The sequence below is a fragment of the Taudactylus pleione genome, unplaced genomic scaffold (genome assembly GCF_031769625.1).
Source record: "Taudactylus pleione unplaced genomic scaffold, aTauple2 ptg000510l, whole genome shotgun sequence".
NCBI lineage: Eukaryota > Metazoa > Chordata > Amphibia > Anura > Myobatrachidae > Taudactylus > Taudactylus pleione.
Genome location: NW_028284912.1, coordinates 3703541 through 3720036, shown reverse-complemented (window position 1 = coordinate 3720036; position 16496 = coordinate 3703541). Strand labels below are relative to the sequence as shown.

General features: G+C 48.7%; 1 protein-coding gene across 2 annotated transcripts in view; it reads right to left on the bottom strand.

The window, feature by feature from the left end:
* Window positions 1-2821: 2821 nt before the first annotated feature.
* COLEC10 (collectin subfamily member 10) overlaps window positions 2822-16496 on the bottom strand; it is a 527644-nt gene continuing 513969 nt past the window's right edge. For both annotated transcript variants that reach the window (XM_088450188.1, XM_088450187.1), the window contains exons 6-7: window positions 9768-9863; window positions 2822-3480 (exon numbers count right to left, since the gene is read on the bottom strand). In XM_088450188.1, the coding sequence (XP_088306314.1) occupies window positions 3089-3480; window positions 9768-9863 (488 nt within the window). In that variant the 3' untranslated portion in view covers window positions 2822-3088. The remainder of the gene's footprint in view (window positions 3481-9767; window positions 9864-16496) is intronic.

The following is a 16496-nucleotide window of genomic DNA, read 5'->3' as shown; positions in this document are numbered from 1 at the left end:
CATCATCCTGTATGCCTTTGTTGTGTAAGGCAGCAGGTGGGGTCTCTTTGTCCTGCTTCTTGACCTTTAGCAGAAATGCTGAGAATTCAGTGTACAGTACATAGGTGTGTTGGATTTGCCAGTGTAGATGGTGCACTGCCACCTATAGCTGGTATTGCAGCGTATACACAGGTTTACAACATTTCCTTGTAACTGCTAAACATAAACATTGATATTTCTCTAATGCCGGGTACACACTGGCAGATATATTGGCCGATCAATTGATCGGCCACCATATATCGGGTGCCCGTCAGCCAGTGTGTACCAGTGATATGTCTGTGAACGACGTCGTCATTCACAGATATATCGCGTCGGCTGTGTTGCACAGCCGATGCCCAAAATATCTGCAGATATATTGGGGCATCGTGCTGTGTGTACGGGCGGTCTGCCGTCCGTCCGTACACTTGCTGCAGAGGCCGCAGGGAGGGGGCCACGACTTGCCCCTCGGCCAGCGGGACCCTTGGCAAGAAGACAGATGATGGTTGTTCAGTGTGTATGTACAACCATCATCTGCAGATATATCTGTTAAGTGTGCACCCAGCTTAAGGTACCTTTGAAAGTATGTTACTCTACAAAAGTTATGCAAATGAAACCTGAAGTTGTTATTGAAGTGACTAGTCCTGGTTGAGGCACATGCCAGGAAATTAGCCTCTTAGCTATGGAAGGCAGCCTGTGGTCCAATAGAAGCTGCCCACTGGTCGTCCTCATCGCCAGCAATGTGTCTATTTGGCAAGGTGGGTCAATTACTAACTTATTTCTATAGTGCATACAGTATCTCTGTGACATCCAGCCTTCCCTGCCAGGTGTCCTCCCTCCACGTTCAGCCCTCACTGCCCTGTGATCCGCCCCTTGCATCATCTCCACCTGGTGTCTCCTTTCCACAGCGGCGTACAGAGCCATGCCGGGCCTGAAGGATGAGGGTGTGGCCTACGCGGTGCTGGGGAGGGGGCGCTATGAGCCCCTCAGCTCGGCGCAAAGCCAGGAGGGGAACACAATCAGTGTGATCTCTCCCCCCCACAGGCATAGGAGACTGCTGCAGCCCAGGTCTCCCACTGCAGCCCAGGACACAGCAGCATATGCTGAGCTACTGTGAGGTAAGAGGGAGGGGGGCGGTACTGGACCCCTGCCAGGCCCCTTTTGCAAGCTGGGGCCTGGGTAATTAGTCTCTGCTCCCCTCCTCTCGGTACACCCGTCCCTCCCACCTCTCTCCTGCATCATCTCTCCTGCTGTGCCTCCTCTCTTGCGCAATACAGATATGGTTTGCCATCACACCCTGTGGTTAACTGCAGATTCAGCACTCTCACAGAGTGATATTGCTGTCACTCACACAATGGTGAAGCTGCTAATTCACAGATTTGTGTGCTCACTGGAATATACACATGCAGTCTATTCAACTGATGGTCTGAGCAGTTATGTGGCACACATATCCAACTCAGTGCCCACACCCATCCCACTCAGTGCCCACAATCAGGGCCGGATTAAGGCTTGTGGGGGCCCAAGGGCAACTAAATTCGGGGGGCCCCTTCAAGCCACACAGAGTAGAGTCGAGCCCATCCCAGCCGTGCCCCCTGTAGCAGTCTGCCCCAGCAGTGCCCCCAGTAGCAGTCCCCCCTCAACAGTAATCCCCCCAGGAGTACCCCTAGTAGTAATCCCCCTCTATGCTGTGTCCCCCAGTAATGGTCCCACCAGTGTGCAGTCCTCCCTGTAGTACCCCCACCAGTGCCCTTAGTAGTACCCCCAGCAGTGCCCCTAGTAGTCCCCCCCAGCAGTGCTCCTTGTAGTACCCCCTGCAGTGCCCCGAGTAGTAGTAGTACCCCCTGCAGTGCCCCTAGTAGTAGTACCCCCAGCAGTGCCCCTTATAGTACCCCCTGCAGTGCCCCTAGTAGTAGTAGTACCTCCCCAACAGTGCCCCTTGTGCCTCCCCAGCAGTGCCCCACTGCAGTGCCCTAGTAGTAGTAGTACCCCCCCAGCAGTGCCCCTTGTAGTACCCCCTGCAGTGCCCCTAGTAGTAGTAGTACCCCACCCCAGCAGTGCCCCTTTTAGAACCCCCTGCAGTGCCCCTAGTAGTAGTAGTACCCCCCCAGACACACACAAAAAAACAACAACTTCCACTTACCTTAATCCCCGCTCTGTCGTCTGCTCCTCCGTCCGGCGTCCTCCCGGGCCGGCCCGCTCTGTATGATGGGAGATCTCCCATCAGCCACTGCAGGAGCCAGAAGACGGAGTCTCTGGCAGTGGGAGCAGCAGCCGATGAGAGTCTGACTGACTCTCATCGGCTGCTAAAACAAACATACAGCTGCCGGCACCGGCGGCTGTGTGTTTGTGCTGTGTAGTGCGGACGGCACTTATGTGCCGTCCACACTACCACCCTGCCCCAAGCTGATGCAGCAGCACTGACTGTGCTGCTGCATGCAGCTGCAGAGCGCCCTCCTCCCGGGAAAAGGTGCCGCCGGCACCTGTTCTCGGCAGGGTCACATCGACCCTGTGGGGGCCCTCTATGTGTGGGGGCCCAGGGACGACCGCCCCTGTCGCCCCCCCTTAATCCGGCCCTGCCCACAATCATCCCATTTGGTCACCACAACAATCCCACTGGGTTCCAAAATCCTTCTCACTCCATACATCCATCTCATTCACGCATTCAGCTCCCACAAGCATCTTGCTTAATTGCTAAACCTATCATACTCTGTCTATGCATCTACACATTCTTCCCCCTATATGTCCCCATAAGTGTGGTTGATGTTACACAAGACAAAAACAACACCAACAATCTATTGCAGCCATATTTGTATATTTTACACATAAGTAAGAGGATTCTCGGCCTTTATCAATATGGCAGCAAGGTAGAAAGGATATTAATTAGGGTGAAAAGTTCCCAAACTTTGAAAACCCACTTTTACTGCAGATTGTTATAACATATGGATTATATATGTTCTGAATATATTTGATGGTTGTAATTATGTGTGGAGTCAGTTTAGACTAAAATCTTTCGCATACTTTATAAACGGTGCGAAAGCTGCAACGATGACCCCCTAGGGACAGTAAATGCAAATTATTTAGCTTTTTTCATAAATTCACATACAAAGTAAATTGTGAGCTGACAGTCTACGTCATTCCAGGCGCCCGTGCTGAGCATCTCCACGCAGTCCTCGTATCCCGATCCGTCATTGGGCTCGCCTTCCTTCCAGCTGCTGAAGGTCTGCACCGGGCTGTTGTCTGTGTACATGAATTGCTTCTCTTTCTCAATGTCGTTGACGCCGATGAAGACCCTCAGTAATCCCATACTAGAGATGTAATCAGCAATCAGTGAGTTGGCACCAGGGTCCTTGGGCATTGCCAATGTGCCCCCTCTGACCCTACATTGAGTCAGTGCGTCCCTGTAATTACGTTCTTCTTTCACAATGTAATAAAACTTCTCATCTGTTTCCCGGATGCCAGCGATCACTTGTGAGGAAAATAAAATAAAAAATACAGAAATTAGAGTTATTATAAACAGCTTGTAACATAAGGGGATTACACTGAGGTAATATGGTTAGTGGTGCAGTGCCAAACATAGGGATATCTGTCTGGTAGTTTGGATATTAAACATAAAATACTTAAATTTTCAGCATAAGGTAATAGAAATAATAAACAGCCTGGTCCCCAATTCCCAGACCTCTTGCCTGACAAACATATGACCTCGGTGGGCTCTCTCCTCAGCTCCCTGCTGAGTCTCTCTCTGGCGGATATCAGTCCTCGATGATAGCCCTCCACTCTGTATTCATCTGGTTCTAGGCCTGATTCAGCAAGGAACGTAGGCCACTGTGATCGGGACTGCGATCGCAGTGACTTGACAGGAAGTGCCGTTTGTGGGTGGTGATGGGGGGGTGGTCGGCGAAATACAGGCGTGCCAGTGCGTTTCAACGCTGTTGTAGGGGCATGCATAAATTAGCCACTGCGATGCCCTACGAGGTTTCATAGTGTGCGCTGAAGTTGGCAATTTCTGAGTAAGGTCAGAGCTTGTGCAAGGGGGCGTGAGGCTGCGATGGCACTCGATTGTACCGACGGTTTCGCAGTCTTGCTAAACATTACGGATGTGTGCTAAGTAAAGTGGGCGTCCTTATGTAGTGCTGTGACGGCATAGCGATCGCAATGGATTAGCATACTATCGTAATTGAACTGCGTGCGTAATCACTATTGCATTCGCAGTTGCATTTCGTGGTGAATCAGGCCCTCTGTTCTGGGCTGTCTGAGCCACGCTTGCGCTCTATCCTGGGTGGCCCATTGTATTACACAGGCGCGCTCCTGGTCATTAACTCATTATACATCCGGGAGCTCTGGTGAGCGGTCAGTCTTGGATCATTGTGTTTTCTTTTTTCATTTATTCCCAGATTACGTTGGATCAAGATAAGATGAAGAGGGGCCTATTCATCAACACTAAAATAAAGTTTTTAAGGACATTTTCCTTAAATAACGTTATTTTGGTATTCATGTAGCCACAGGAGATATCACAGATATCTCCTTGCTAAGTTCCCCTGCGTTAATTTCCACACTCCCCATACATTAGTACATTATTACATTAGTACATTAGTACATTAGTATGGGGATGTGGAAATTATGGTATTCATCAATTCCGAAAATTATCAATTTTCGGAATTTGATGCAGTTACTATTCACCACTGTGAGGAGGCAAATAGCAGAATCGACTTACCTGTATCCGCGTGTGCAGGTCCCCCGACGAGTCCCTCCGGCGCTCTGCTCCATCCTCAGGCTCCGGAGGCTGGTCGGACATGTGTGCTCCCCAGCAGAGCACAAGAAAGTTTATAAAAAGAAAAAAAAAATTTCAGACCAGACAGACCAGCAGGACGGAGCCGGAGGCTGCTGCGCGGACAGGTAAGCTTGGGGGGGGTTGGAAGGTGAGCGGAGGGGAGAGGGGGGTGGGGGGGGATCAGGGGGGGTACACAAACTTAACGCATCTGTAGGCAGTGCTGCGCATGCGCTGGTTTTACAGATGTAACAGCGCATGCGCAGCACTGTTTCCAGATGCGATAAGGTAGTGTAGGCAGGGAAAAGTATCTATTTCCCGAAAAGCTGTCATCGCAAAAATGACAGCTTTTCGGAATAGATACTTATGGAGAGGTGGAATGATGAATTCCACCTATAATTAGCTAGAACTCCATGAGAGTTCTAAAGCTAATTATCTCCAGAGAAGTTTTAGGTTTAATGAATAGGCCTCGAAGAGTGATGGTGAGTAGTTGACAATACCACTACACTATGGGAAAATGTAAGGGGCAATCAGTGCTGCCAATAATATGAGAAATAGTATGGAGGACATTGTAAATATTAAATAATAAGGGGGGGGCATTAATATTTATTACAACAACATAACGGGTTCTTATAACTTATTAAACAATAGAGGTGGTAATATATTTATTTCTAATATACAGTAGGGGGCAATGTTATGACATTGTTACAATACCGCAGGGCTCGCCCTGGTCATAGGTGACCTAACGCCTGTTTCAGCAAGCAATGCAGTTGCTTAAATGCACACAATCGGTCAGTTGTTGCATACTGCGCGTGCGTGACCTAGCCACTGTGATCGGGACAGCGATCGCAGAGAATACGCAGACCCATGGCAGAGTGATTGACAGGAAGTGCCGTTTGTGGGTGGTTACGGGGGCTGGTCGGGCGAACACAGGCGTCTCAGTGCGTCTCAACAGCGTTTGCAGGGGCATGCATAAATTAGCCACTGCGATACCAGACGCCGCCTGAGGCCTCATAGCGTGCGCTGAAGTAAGCAAATCTGAGTAATGTCTGGGCTTCATTACTGATGTTACTCAATGTTACTGATTGTTTCTCTATGTTGGACAAGTATACGGATGTGAATAGGGGAAGTGGGCGTCCTTATGGCAGGCTGCGATCGCAATGCGAATGCAAACATTTACATATCATTTATATTTTATAGATATTAGCAACTGCGTTGCGTGCGTATAAGCAGAATAGCGATCCGTAGTGAATCAGGCCCTTAGCCACTTGCCTAGGGCCACCTAGCTCCAGTAGGGGGCGCCACATGTCCAGGATTACTGTGGACAGTCTGGATATCTAAGCAGACTGTCCGGTGTCCGGATGAGTATAGAGCTGTATCCCAATCACATCTGTGGCCGGCACTGGGGCCGAGCATCAGATCCTAGCACCGACAGAAGAGTCACTTTTCAAATTTGGTGCCGGCTACAAGCCAATCGCTGCTCGCAGACCTTCAGCCAATCAGGAGTGACTGCGACGAGCCAACCTCGGCAAGCCACGCTATCATTCCGCTTAGTGACTCTGGCTTTTATTAGATGCAGCGAGCGGTGAAAAGACAGTACAACGGCGGAGGGGGAACAGAGAAGAGCTCACGAAGAGGTACGGAAGTTGCAGCACCGGAAGACAGAAGACCGGAAGAGACAGCAGCAGACTCCAGGATGCCTAAGCCATGACGGAAAGGGGGCTCTTGCCAAACAGCTTATATCGGCTCCCTTGCTGTTCAGGTGAAGTCCGGCAAAGGTCAAGTAGGCAGCGGAATCGAGATGCAAGAGAGGATGCGGCACTTGTCATGTTGAGGAGCGGCGTTGACCACTGCAGGACAGCAGAGCCGGCAAGGTTCCGCTGGGACACCCTTTACTTAACACCCTGCAGGGGATGGAGGGTTTTTGTTTCTACACTGGTAATGTCAGTTTACAATGCACCAAACGTGATTTAGAGGATTCAAAACCACTGCACATAAAGGTAGATTTACTAAAGCTTCTAAAACAGACAAGTGGTGGTTTTGCCCATACCAACCAATCAGATTGTAGCTATCATTTGTGTATTGCATTCTACAAAATGATAGACAGTTTTAGAAGCTTTAGTAAATCTACCCCAAGTCCATACTGTCAATGGGACTCATTAATTATAAACCTTCCTGTGAGGTTGCAGCACTGGGAAAACTTTTTTTTTTTTTTAGAGAGAGGCGTGGCCAAGCCTCCCCGGAATATGGCCACGCCCACCTTAGTAACCGCGCCTGCAGCAGCTCTCAGTGCCCCTGCATGGTACACAGAAGGCAGCCGGGCATTTGAAGCATAAATTCAGAAGTATTGCATATTGGTATAATTACCCAGCTTCTGAGCTTATTTGGTCATTAGGATTCCATCAATGTACAGTTATTATTGTACATTTTGGTAGTTTACTTATTTTTCCTAGCTGTAAGATTATACAAAGAAATTGGAATCCGGTAAATCTGTTGTCATTAGAGCATGAAGGATTGATACTCCTATAGGTTTATGGTGACGCTTGGGTTTTCTACTAGATATCATTTTATTCTCCCCAGAAACCTAATGTGATAACTTTTATCATTGCTGAACTGCATGCCCACAAAAGGCTCGGTTTCTAATGCAATGTCCCAAAATAGCGCACAATAACTAGGTTAGTGAGTGACATGAGTAACAAGCCCTCTGCAGGTCACAGCAATTACACCCAGGTTACCGTATCAGAGGTTTGGAGGCAGCCGGGGGCTTATTACTGGTAATGGGGTAGATGTACGAAGCCCAGAAGCGGTATCAGCGCACGTTATGTGCGCTGATACCGCTTCTCCCCGATGTATGATCGGGGGTCTGGGCGGTAAATGATGTCATTATCGGCGCTGCTATCTACAAGATAGCAGCGCTAATAGCCTGGGCTATGTACGAACGGTCAGATCGTTATCGACAGCTACAGCCTGGCGCTAGCCTATCCCCACAGCAGGGACAGCGCTGTCCCTGGTGCGGCGGCTGCCGGCTCCACGCGGGGATCTCGCGATACTTGCGAGATCCCGCGCATGCTCAGTGGAGAAGGCCGGGAAGAGACACAGCACGTCAGCACTAGGCTGATGCGCTGCTGTCTCTAGCGGGTAGCGCCGGACGGGGGAGTTAACGCTCCCCCTCTCCGGCCGATGAGATGTTTGTACATCTCATCGGTAGTGCTTCCTGCTTCGCTTCGGTAATGTGTGCAATGTGTGCAAGAATCTACTATCAGATAGCACTGTATTAGGGCGTGGTATGGTGCATAGACATAATTTCATATAGGTCAAATAACCATCCACTGAAGCTGTCACTCTATTCGCTGTGTTACAGATCTTCATAGCGTTTGTGAGGGAAGAGAGATTAGGATTAAAGGTCATTTACGTACGTGCATAACTGCAGCCGTAAACTAAATTTGGTGAATCTGGTACATAAAAGAGGCATTTGATATTAAAATGCACAGATGTGATTTAATCATCCTGGTGCTTGAGGCAGAGAATTAAATGCCTCCCTCCCCATGCCTTAGCTGAATCATTGACAGACTTACAACATGGTGGGAAGTGCTCATTTAGTTAATGGTGGTAATGGTAATAATTTAAAATACATTTTGTCACATTTGTTTCTGTCACCAGCGAAATTCAGCTGTAGGAGACAACCACAACCCGTTGGTGGAGAGATGGAGCTAGGGTCAGAATGCATTTACTTTTACACCAGAGGTAAAACCCGGGTTATTACAGGGTTAACCCAGGTAGCTCCTTGGTGTAAAAGGGGACAGGGTTGGACCTCGGGAATAACCCATGAAACCCTGCGCAATCCAGGTCACGATGACCTGGAACATTCCACATGCTGGCCGATTGGCCGGCTTCAGTGGCACTCGGAGATGACGTCATCTCCAAGCGTCCACTTCCACGCCGTAAGATCCGGGTCACTGCAGACCCAGCTCCGGTATGAACGGCGCCGACTCGGGATTATCCTGTGTCGGTGCCGGCTCAATTCCAGGTTTGATCCGGTTTGGAACCCTGTTCCAACCTCCGGGTCAGACCCGGAATTTAGGTATAAAAGCGGTATGAGGCTCTCTCTCTATTTCTTTTGTTCTTGTAACGTTCCCATCCTGGTATTGTGGCACACAGATGCAGGGTCGCACTAAGGTTTGTGGGGGCCCCAGGGCAACTAACTTGTAGGGGCGCCTACCAATAACTTTCTCAGTAAGATATACCGGTGATGTTACTAAAAAGTATACAAGTATACAGTGTAAGTATTCCCAGCACCACAAATGTGCTAAACTTTCTGTAGTGCCCCCACTTCACATTATGCCACACAGTAAGTCCTGTATACATTATGCCACGGTGCCCTCGCCCACACTGTTGATGAAGCTATGTGTGTGTGCTTAGATTCAAGAACGCAGGTCTATAGGAGAAAGTGTGCTGGGTATACTCTGTCTAGCCCACATAGTAACTTTTGTTGTTAATGTCTAGTATGGCTTTACCAAGGATCGTAGTCAGAGCAGAAATGATGGCGGCTTGTATTAAACCCTTAGCCTGTGCCTCCACAATCTCATAAACCTTTGTTATGAAACTGTCACAACTGACAAAAAATACCTCCTGAGTGAAAAGAGCGAAGTGGACGATGGATATTTTTCCCATATCGACCAATAACTTTCTCCCTATCTTTATAGAATGTACTTGATTAATGCTACCTCAAAGCTGATTGGTTGCTATGAGCAACTTCTCCACTGCCCCAATTCTCTAGTCTTTACACTACTTGATACATCAAATGTCTCTGACTCAAAGATTCCGACAAATTAGGCGTATCCATTGGCACTGGTAAATTGGGACTGTTCTGGTACACACATAAACATGACTGTTGGACATTATGAACAATTATCATGATGGTAGGGTGTATTTTACAGTGTTAATTAGGTATATTCTCCATTTTACAGTGTTAATTAGGTATATTCACCATTTTTGAAAAACTTTAAAGAGGATTTGAGCTGGCTGACCCTTAGATCCAGCTGTCCCACCGCTCTCCGGTATCTTCCACAGTCGCAGAAACTGCCTAAATATAACAAAAAAATAAAATTAATAATCATAACACTGTAAAAATAAAACAAGAAGCAGATGATAGAGAGCTTAAAAAAAATTAGAGTTATGGTAAAACTTATCTTTGTTAACTTTCTTTCTTCGAAGTCCATAGGGTCCACAGGGAGACATTGGGGTGTAGGTGGGACCTCGAGTACTGGACACCAACAGTAAAGCTTTTCAATCCCAAAATGCTTCGGTCCTTCCCCCTATACCCCACCCGCAGCCTGAGGTCACTTCAGTTTTGTTAACAAGCCCAAGGCAGGAGTAGAACAGGAGAGAAGGAAGACTGGTACACTAAAGAATCACACACTCACACAGAGAAGGAAACAATTGACCAAGAGAAGAAACCCATAGAAGCCAGGTGCGTCAGGGTGGGTGCCCTGTGGACCCTATGGACTTCGTAGAAAGAGCGTTAACAAAGGTAAGTTTTACCATAACTCTCATTTTCTTCTTCAGAATCCATAGGGCTCCACAGGGAGACATTGGGGATGTCCCAAAGCAGTTGTTCAAGGGCGGGATTGCTCCTGCGCAGATAGGAGAACTCTCCACCCGAAGGAAGCATTCTGGGAAGCTAATGTATCAAAGGCATAAAACCTAAGAAAGGTGTGGACAGAAGACCAGGTGGCTGCCTTGCATAGCTGTTCAGCTGAGGCTATACGGCGGGCTGCCCACGAGGTACCCACAGAGTGAATACAATTAGCAGAGACTGTAGTTGGCACAGGAAGGCCCGTCTGCATGCAAGCCTGTGAGTTAGTCATGCAAATCCATCTGGCCAGAGTGTTTGTTAGCTGGCCATCCCTTCTTATGGAATCCATATAAGAAGGAGTCCAATTTCCTGATGGAAGTAGTATGGTCCACGTAGATCTTTAGAGCACGGACCACATCCAAAGATGCTTCAGCTGCCAAGAGGTCTGGTGAATTAAAGGCCAGAACCACAATTTCTGTATTCAGGTGGAAGCGAGAAACCATCTTATGAAAGAAGCCTGGGCGTGTTTGAAGGCCCTATCCTGCCGAAATACAAAAAAGGGGAGTGGCATGAAAGTGCCCCTAAATCTGATACCCTACGGGCAGATGCTATAGCCAGAAGAAACAGAGGCCCTGATTCAGAGCCGGACGCTCTGACCAGAGCGCTCGCTCTGAATCAGGGCCCACCTCCATTAATATGGAGCGTCCTCCTGGACGCTCGTATAGCTGTGGGTCACCACCCACAGCATATACGAGCATGCAAAATGATGGTCGCGATGGTCTAGACCATCGCGACCATCGGAACTGCGAGTAAAAGCCTGCGGTTGGGTTTCTCAACCGCAAGGCCAGGAGTGATTTTGGCTCTATCAGAGCCAAAATCACTCCCACTGACATCACTAGTGATGTCAGTGGGGCCGGGGGCGTGCTGTCAGTCACCATCACTAGTGATGTCAGTGGGGCCGGGGGCGTGCTGTCAGTCACCATCGACAGCACGCCCCCTTTGATGAGACACTCTGAGCGAAGGAAAGTCCTTCGCTCGTCGGGTCTCGCACATGCGCACGACGGAGCTCCCTCCGTTGTGCGCATGTGCAGTGGGGAACATCGACCCACTTGCAAGCGTACTGCCGCTCGCGAGTGGGTCTGAATGACTCCCATAGTCTTCGCAGTGAGCCATTTGATATCCATCGATTCCAGAGGTTCAAATGGAGGTTCCTGAAGTGCTTTGAGAACCACTGACAAATCCCATGGAGCCACAGTAGGGACAAAGGTAGGTTGTATCCGTAGAACATCTTGCATGAAGGTGTGGACATCTGGTATAGAAGCAATCTTGCGCTGAAACCAGATAGACAAAGCAGAAACTTGCACTTTGAGAGATGCTAGGCGGAGGCCTAGATCCATTCCAGCCTGAAGACAGGCAAGAATTCGAGAAACTCAAAAGACCTGAGGGTCATAGTTTCGTGGAGCACACCATTGGAAATATGAATGCCAAATTCTGTGGTAAATCCTAGCTAAGGCCAGTTTACATGCTCTGAGCACGGTCTGGACCACAGAGCTAGATAATCCCTTCCCTTAGCCATTAGGAAGTATGTCTCAAGAGCCACACCATTAAAGACAGACAGGATAGGTCCAGATGTAGACATGGACCCTGAGACAACAGGTCTACTCGTAGAGGAAGTTGAAGAGGAACGTCTATGGAGAGTCTTAGTAGATCCGAGTACTAATGATGCCTGGGCCAAGCCGGAGCTATTAACAGGACTGTGCCTCCCTTCTGTCTGAATTTCCGAAGCACTCAGGGAAGCAGGGATATTGGAGGGAAGTGATATGCCAACTGGAAAGTCCATGTCACCGACAAGGTGTCTATGAAGGCCGCATCGGGGTCCTTTTGTTCTTGCTTCATAAACTGGAAGTTTGTTGTTTTTTGAGGCCATGTGATCCACTTCTGGAAGACCCATTTGTCCACCAGAAGCTGAAAGACTTCTGGGTGTAGAGACCATTCTCCTGCATACACGTCATGACGGCTGAAGAAATCCGCTTCCCAATTGAGAATCCCTGGGATGAACACTGCAGAGATGGCTGGGAGATTGCGTTCAGCCAATGTGAAAATGCGAGACACTTCTGTCATTGCTGACTGACTTCGAGCGCTCCCTTGATGATTGAAGTAGGCCACAGCATGATTGGCAACATTGCCTCAACTGGGGACCATCGGCCCTGGAAGGAGTGTTGGTCAGTTACTTTGCCCCACCCTCAGAGGCTTGGAGAGACCAGTTCGGGATCCAAAAGGGACGACCTTGGTTCAAATGGGGAGTCTGTAGCTACCAGGCTAGTGACAGACGAACCTCTGGAGGGAGGCTCCTTATCTGGGATTTGAGCAGATGGGGTAGTCCGTTCCATCTGGAGAGGATCAGGTGTTGCAGGGGCCTGGAGTGAAACTAGGCGAACTGCATCATGTCGAAGGTGGACACCATTGATCCCAAGGCTTGCATTGCAGAGGGAATTGACACTCTGCGATTGTGAAGCAGTCTGCGTAGTCTGTACTGTAGTACTGAAATCTTGTCTGCCATCCAGGAGGGCTCCCAAATGTACCATCCTTTGAGAGGGCGTCAGAGAAGACTTTTTCCAGTTGATCAGCCAACTGTGCATTTGTAGAAAGGTATTGGTCACCTGAAGATGGCGTTGAAGAGTCTCTGGGGAGCTTGCCAACAGCAAAAGATTGTCCAAGTATGGAAGCAGGCTGATCCCTTGACGATGAAGAGAGGCCACCATAACTGCCATGATCTTGGTTGAGAGACCAAATGGCAGAGCCTGAAATTGGTAATGCTGTTGTAGCATAGCAAACCGGAGAAATTATTGATGAGAAGGTGCTATAGGTACATGTAGTTAGGCATCCTGTATGTCCAGGGACACCATAAAATATCCAGGCTCCATAGCTAGGATAATAGAATGGAGAGTTTCCATATGACACTAGGGCACCCTGATAAACTTGTTCAGGGATTTAAGATTGATAGACCGATGAGACCCATTGGGCTTCTGAACTAATAAAAGGTTAGAATAATAGCCATTGCCCCGTTGTGAGGAGGGGACCCAAATTATTACTCCTGAATTCAGTAAAGACTGAATGGCTTTGTGGAGCAGCAGGGCCCTAGTTGAGACCGAAGGAGGTCCTGTGCAAAAGAACTGTTGGGGTGGTTGCCTCAGGAAGGTAAGAGCATATCTATGGGAGACCACTTCTCTTTCCCAGGCATCTGATGTGGTTTGATGCCATACCTGGGTGAATGTAAGAAGTCGGCCTTCCACCCTGGGAGCCCCCAGGGAGAGGTCCGCCCCATCAGGCTGCAGGCTAGTCCGCAGACTTGGCAGGTGGACATTTAGTAGCCCAGCCCTGTTTGGTCCTAGGCTTGGAGGCCTTGGCTGACATCTGGCACCGTGGAAAGGTCTGGAGCCTTGAGGGCGAAAGGACTGAAAGGATGACGTCCGAGGCTTTGTATTATATGGAGAGGGCAGGAACACCATCTTGTTAGCTGCCAAGGTAGTCACAATTTTATCTAGCTTCGGACCAAATAGGATGTCTCCCGAATAAGGGAGAGGCTCCCGAGCCCATTTTGAATCTGAATCTGCTTTCCAGGAACAAAGCTAAATGATACGGCGGGCCACTACCGATGTTGCAGATATCCTGAAAGCCAGGAGAGCCATATCCATAGATGCCTCACCTAAGTAGGAGGCTGCATCCCTAATGTGAGATACATAGGAGAGTTGCTCTCTTGAAGCATCAGGAGGAAGTGTTTCTTCTAGGGCCTCTGCCCAACTCTCAATGGCTTTCGCCACCCAGACCATAGCACTAGCAGGACGAGTAATAGCTTCTGTAAGAGAGTATATAGATTTATGACAAGCTTCTAAACGTCTACCTGTAGTATCCTTCAAGGAGGTAGCAGTGTGAATTGGTAACGTGGCATTTTTAACCAAACGAGTTACATGAGAACAGGGTCATCTCTTCCATTGGGCTTGTTGTGGACAGTTGCCCAAGGGGCCAGCCAACCCACCCCCTGCAGCCGTGGTCAGTTGGTGAATTTGTAATATTTTTATAACGATGCACTGTATTCTGATCTAACACCCCCCCCCCGTGACGAGTACTCCCCTCAGTCCCAGTTTCACTTCATCCGCCAGCTTCAGACCAGTCAGACAGAGGCCCTCATTCAGATCCAGGTCGCAAGTGCTGATGCTCTTGCAACCAGGTCGATGGTTAGCCCTGCGCACGCGCAGCGGCCACACTGCTTGTGCGCAAGCCCCGGAGTGAGAGAGAAACTCTCTCGCTCCGGAGCTCTCTACAAAAGGGGCAGCTGTTGATGTTGATCGATAGCTCGCCCCGTTTTGTAGGCGAGCCGGGGGGTGATTTAAAAAATGGAGGTGTTCCTTAAGGAACGCCTACCAGTTTTTGGGCGGCCGCACTGACATCATCAGTGATGTCATTGGGGAGCTTCCTGCTCGATCAAAGCAGGAAGCTCCCTGGGGCTTGCGGTTGCCGAGACCCAACCTTAGGGTCTCGTCGCAAGCCCCGATGGTCGCGTTGGTGTTCACCATCGCGACCATCAACCTGGTCCGTCGCTAAGCTGTTGGTGGTAACCGACAGCTTAGCTAGTGACCAGGAGGCCGCACTAAAAAAAGGAAGCGGCCGCCCTCATTCAGAGAGAGCAATCGCTTCTTGCGACCGCCTCTGAATGAGGGCCAGAGTGCATGTGTGGGTGGGTAAGGCAACCACAAGCGCTGCGATCGCTACCGATGGTGCTCGATGTACCAATGTTTTAATACACTTCCTGGAGATGACATGTTGCTGGTGGGCATCTCAACATAGGCTAATGGGTGTCAGCATACACAGGGCCAAAGTGGGTGTGCTTATGCCTTGGCGAGCAATTGCTTCCCATGGTGTCACTTTGAAAAATTTGCATACACTGGATGCGAGTGAGCGGCCGCTTGCGACAGACTCTGAATGAGGTCCTCTGTACTGATGGAGACAGCATGTCTACCCATGGGAGAGGTAAAGGGTTTGCAGGGAGTACCTGCTGTGGCCATACCACAGGGGGACCGCTCTCTGATCCGTAATTTTTGCCAGCATCCGTGAAAAGGCCGCCCAGGGAGGGTCCTGAGGGAGAGACACCGGGGCTGTGTAACAATTAGTGCAAAGCCCATCCTGAATGAAGTCCCGTGGGGCTAAACCCGCTGAGCAGGCTTTACAGGACAACAGAATAGGGGCCGGATCCTGAGGCTGTTTATTATTCTTTCCTCTGTCTGCCATAGTAATGATACAATACAGTGAACACCTTGCAGTATGTGAAATATGGCACAATGTAGTGCGCAAATGAGCTATGTATGGCTCAATATAATATACAACAGCGCTACATATAGCACCATGTAGTATGCATCAGCGCTACAAATGACAGCATGTAGTATGCAACAGCGATATATATGGCACAAGGCAGTGTGCAACAGCGCAATATATGTATATATATATATATATATATATATATATATATCAGTGCCTTGCAAATGTATTCACCCCCCTCGGCTTTTTACCTTTTTTGTTACATTACAACCTGTAATTATTATTTTTTTTTTTTATCTGAATTATATGTGATGGATCTGCACAATATAGTCTAATTTGGTGAAGTGAAATGAGAAAAATATATATAAAAAAGAATCTTTATAAATAAAATTCTGAAAATTGGTATGTGCATATTTAATCATCCCCTTTGCTATGAAGCCCCTCAAAAGTTCTGGCGCAAACAATTACCTTCAGAAGTCACATAATTAGTGAAATGAAGTCCACCTGTGTGACATCTAAGTGTCACATGATCTGTCAGCGTAAACACACCTTTTCTGAAAGGCCCCAGAGGCTGCAACACCACTAAGCAAGAGGCATCACACCATGAAGACCAAGGAGCTCTCCAAACAAGTCAGGGACAAAGTTGTTGAGAAGTACAATTCTGGGTTGGATTACAAAAAATTATCCAAATCTTTGATGATCCCCCAAAGCACCATCAAATCCATCATCATCAAATGGAAAGAACATGGTACCACAACAAACCTGCCAAGAGAGGGCCGCCCACCAAAACTCACAGACCGGGCAAGGAGGGCATTAATCAGAGAGGCA